Source organism: Montipora capricornis, chromosome 3 (genome assembly GCF_036669925.1).
Source record: "Montipora capricornis isolate CH-2021 chromosome 3, ASM3666992v2, whole genome shotgun sequence".
NCBI classification, from domain to species: Eukaryota; Metazoa; Cnidaria; class Anthozoa; order Scleractinia; family Acroporidae; genus Montipora; species Montipora capricornis.
Genome location: NC_090885.1, coordinates 17,251,602 through 17,256,601, shown reverse-complemented (window position 1 = coordinate 17,256,601; position 5,000 = coordinate 17,251,602). Strand labels below are relative to the sequence as shown.

Genomic DNA, 5,000 nt, shown 5'->3' with positions numbered 1-5,000 from the left:
GGAAGCCAAAACACAGTTTGGCGATTAGTGCTTGAGGGCGAGATTACAAAGAACTATGAAAATCGCAGAAAAAGAGGAAAATAGTAGCGCTGGAGGTGCGACCCGCATTTCAACATGAAATCACCAAATTTGAGGCTTTGATGATAACTTGAGCGCACACAAATTTGTCAGGTAAAGACTTTCATATACCGGACTGAAATAGCGGCTGACAAAAGAACGAAGATTTTATTCCGATTATGCCTTGCTAATTAGGTATTGTTATGTTCGTTTTGTCCTTTTGTTTTATGGATATTAATTATTTTGGATCCGGTAAATGAAAGACCAGCCAATTTATCTTCATTCTCTATTTTTACCGTAAGGCCACTCGTATCCATTCTATTTTTAGGATACTTCGCTCGACGTAAACAAGATGGAATAATCGTGGAAGACTTGCGACAGAGCAAAAGTTATCTTTGAGGGGACGTGACGTTTTCGTCGACGTCGCCGATCTACCACACAACGTCGACGAAGACGTCACCTCACTGATATATCTTTGCGCTTTCCTAAGTTTTTCGCGATGATTCCATCCTGTTCACGTCTTACAATGTGGATACTAAAAATAACTTGCCACTTGCGGCTTCATAGCAAACATGGAGAATGAAAGCCCCCGGGGGGAATCCCATATAAAAAGGGGAGGGATGATTGTCAAAAGTTTTAAATTAAACCCCTAAAGGAGACCAATTTGGGCGTGGCCCAGGCTGCTTTTTTGACCCCTAAAAGAGACGGTCCCGCACGAGCATGCGCTAAAATACCTGCCGCACTTGCTGCACGATAGTTTTTCCTCTTTTAACCAATGATATTGTGGCGTTGAAGTTGCCGTCGTCGTTTTTTAAACTCCCTAGTACCGATTGATCCGCGTTAAAGCAACGGAAGAGAATAGAAAATTAACCCTCGTGTGCCTATGTTCTCCATAAAACGTGAGGCACCCTGCCTTCAGCCTTCATACATTACTTTTGATTTTACTGATCATGGCTGTGTAAGGCTTGCGCGATGAATGCTCCCGGTTAGGCAGCGTTTACACGAACACGATTTCATTTGTAACCGCTTCGATTTCGATGCGGTTACACCTTCCGTTTACACGACACCGATCGAGACCGTTATCGAAACCGCGTCGATTTGAAACCGCTACCAAAAGTGGAGCGTTTTCAAAACGATGCGGTTTCATCTGTCGTGTAAACAGCTAAACCGCATCGGTTTGAATACGGTTACTATTTTGGCGGGAAATTTGCATTGTTCAATTCAAAATAGTGAATTTAGCACGTAGTGCAGCGCTCACTTATACCATTACGACTTGGATTTTCTGGCGAAAAGGGTTCCATGCATGTAAACACTTCCAAACGGCATCGATTTTGCCGCGGTTTCGAAGTCATGGAACCGTATCGATGTGAAACCGTGTTCGTGTAAACGCTGCCTTAAGTGTACACTTAAATGCTCATGATCGATCATGATATCGTCTTAGACTTCTCAACATGACAATGTTATTGTTCAAACTTTTTCCTCGGGCAATAAAGTAAAACTGGAATTTTTTTAAATGTGATATTCCGTTCCGTTGAATAAACAGCGGTTGACATCATTCAGCCTCGGAAATTACAAATGTCATTTGCACGAACTGACTTATCCTTGATTTCTGTAAATGAGCTGTGACCTTCATGTTCGAGCAGTATACATCTTTGGTAAGAGACGAAGATTTAGCTACTTGTTTTTATCGTATTTTGTCGCTTAGTGACTCCGGTCCACTAGTTGGTCGTCTCCAGCAATCGACCGGCTTGTCGTGTAACGTTGTACAATTCTAAAGAGCTACGGATGTACCCTCTCTTAGGTTTCCTGTGCTTCAACTCGAAATGGCCGGTTAGCATTCCATTGGTTGGCGTGCATTATCTTCTCGCTCCTCAGTAGCCTTACGCTTTCGATGTTTACAGATCAGACATACCGTGATAGCAATTACCAATAGAGCGACGATGGGAATCACAACGCCGATGACCACAACAGGAATGATAACTTTCTGAAGAGCATGCGCGGTGCTGGACTTTTCTGCAAATCAGATATGGTAGCTTAGAACAATATTCCATTTTACAGTTGTGCTTAGCTACCTGGCCTATGAATGAAAGTGAGGCTGGAGTTGACCTTGTTTTGATAGAAACCGCACTGCTTTTCTTATGTAAATTCTTTCTAATTAGCGTAATAACAACATCATTAACATAAGAAAAGGAGGGAGGTCTGTATCATAACAAGGTCAACACCAGCCTCACTTTCATTTAAAGGCCAGGTAACTAAGCACACAACTGTAAATAGGTCTATTCGCTGCTTTCACAAATCTCGTTATGCAGTTCATTTTGGGGGGTTATTTGCATTAAACCAATGCATATCCAGTTCACTGAAGAATGATACAGTCCCAAGAGTAAATAACTTGTATTGTTTTTATGTAAAGAACACCCCTCAAAACGTATTGCATTATGGGATAGGGAAAATGGTCTATTCGCTATTTTCACTTATTATAGTGGAATTCTTTTTTCTTTGTCCATTTTAACTTTAAAAGAAATAACACTTAAAACACTTAACGTTTCGAATATGTCAATATTAATCATCAGAAGTAACCGGTTGAGGAAAAAATCCATATCTTTTTACTATTTAAGTATGAGTTTTTTCCTCAACAGTTACTTCTGATGACGAATTTTAACACATTCGAAACGTTAAGTGTTTTAAATTATGATTTCTCATGTTTTTCACCGCTGTTTGCGTGTTTTCTCACTTATTATTATACTCAACAGAATATCGCGTTTCTGATTGGTCAACAAGTAATGCATACATAGGTTATAGAGTGCAATACGGAAGTTGCTATGGAAACAAAGCGATGGAGTGATTTTGTTGAGTATATAATAAATAAAAAGATCGTATGAACTTGCTTGTATATTTCGTGATTTATGGTCACTCGAGATGTTTTGAAAGTTTTCAAATTGCACTCGCCGAATTTTGAGAACTTTCAAAACATCACTCGTGCACACAAATCATAAATCACGAAATGCGTGATGGGATGGGAGGAATAGCGAATCAGGCTTTATTTTTCTCGGTTAACACGTTAAAGCTTAAACAGCAGAGTACTCTAGTTTACAGTTTACCAGTTTAGCCAGTTTACCAGTTTCAGCACTTGGACTCCTTCAATTTGACTACTGTCTGTTTTGCTGTTATGTGGTCTCATTGATCAGTAGTCCATTCAGAACATTACGCCAAGCCGACCACATGGCTGAAGGAAAGGCCAGACCACAACACCGTGAACTACATGCCCTACTCTTTTCGACTGCTGTGTGGGCTCTTTAACGTCCCACAGAGTTTATGAACATTGAAGGGTTGTGAGACGGGGGCTACAGTTTTTAGTCCTTATCCGAGAATGGTTTGCGTGTGACGTCATGGTGGCCATGTTGGATGGCAAGAACAATAGTATGTTCCTCCGTCAACTTTATTATTGCGCAGTCTGCGAAAAGAAATTGTATTGTATTGCCATCTAATATGGCCGCCGTGTCACGTGGGTGCAAACCAAGAATGGAATATTTTCAATAGATCGGTCATCCTGATGACTGAATGTGAATCCTGAATGTGAATCACAATTATTCCTTAGAACAGCACGTAGATTTTAAGAAAGAAACCAATCAGCAGTCCAGAGTCCAGAAAAAATCTGGAATCCGTCTCTATGGATTCGATTGGCTCCATGAACTGAAATCTGGTGTTCTAACGAATTTGGATCCCCCTAAATTTGGACCCCCCCCCCCCCCCCCCATATTACAGCTTACTTATTTAATTGTTTATCGATACAGAGTTAGATTTTGGATCGGGGAAACTTGAGGAAAAGACTTAGATCAGTTTATTTGTCGTTTAAAAGCATTCACGGCGGCATTTCGTATGAAAGTAGGTGCGACTTTAACTCAACGCACAACGCACTTGGAATTCATAGAATTGTCGTATTATCTTTGTAATAAGGGAAAAAAAGCAAAGTCAGACTTAAGCTTCAGTTAATGTTGTTGAAAGCACGCGTTGTGGCTTTTTCGTAAAGCGTTGCTTTTTCTTCCATTTGATAGTTTGAATGGGCGGCGCTTCCACAAAGTAGGTTCCACTTTTTGAAGTAACACCTCTTGGTTGGAAGACGCGTTCTTAGAAGTTTACTTGATTACAAAGCTTCAGAAGATTTTTCCTTTTTTATAACCAAACTTGTCAAGTCATGAATTCTCGTATTAATTTTCAATAAGGAGAAAAGGCGAAGTTAGACTTGAGTTTCAGTAAAAGTTGTTTAAAGAACGCCTTCCGGCATTTAGTAAAGTAGATGCAAATTTTAACTCTTGTCTTTGAAAGCAATATTTTCATTTTGCCTTTTTTGCAAGAGAAAAAACAATATGCACTGAACAGGCTTCCCACAATAATTTTTGTCCTTTATGTGATAAACTCGTAATCGCAATGTGCCCTCGTGCAATTAAGGATTAATTTCCCTTGCTTTTTTAAAGTTTTCTAAATCCTTAATCGACCTCGGGCCCATTCGATTACATATACTAATCAAAAAGAACGCTTAACGCAAAAGAACCCTTATTTTCAGGGGGTCCAAATCCGCGGGGGAGGGGGGGGAGTCCAAATCCGCTATGACACCAGAATAATCCAGATTATTGTGGGCGCCTCAATACAAGGCCGTTCAGTTTTTAAAGCCCTATTAAACTAATCCGTGATCGCTGGAAAGTTAAATCACAGGGAAGGAAAGAAAGCGTTTCCACCGTCAGAATTTTAGCATTCCATTTGCACTTCAACTTTTGTTCTCCTTCAGCTTGTAAAGGCTTCTTTGCTGTCTAAATTCAGACATAATCTCGGATAAGTGTTAATCGACTTTTTGAACAACTGGGCCTAGATTAAGAGCGTAGGGAATTTAACAGTTCCCTGGATTACCTTAATTAAGGCTCAAAAACTGAAAAGAAAGCAATCATGTC

General features: G+C 40.1%; 1 protein-coding gene across 1 annotated transcript in view; it reads right to left on the bottom strand.

Annotated features, from left to right (window-relative positions):
* Nucleotides 1–5,000, bottom strand: part of LOC138042451 (protein mesh-like) — a 45,107-nt gene that overhangs the window by 1,412 nt on the left and 38,695 nt on the right. The window contains exon 22 of the mRNA XM_068888340.1: nucleotides 1–2,070. This exon is cut by the window's left edge and continues 1,412 nt beyond it. Coding sequence (XP_068744441.1) covers nucleotides 1,889–2,070 — 182 coding nt within the window. The 3' untranslated portion in view covers nucleotides 1–1,888. The remainder of the gene's footprint in view (nucleotides 2,071–5,000) is intronic.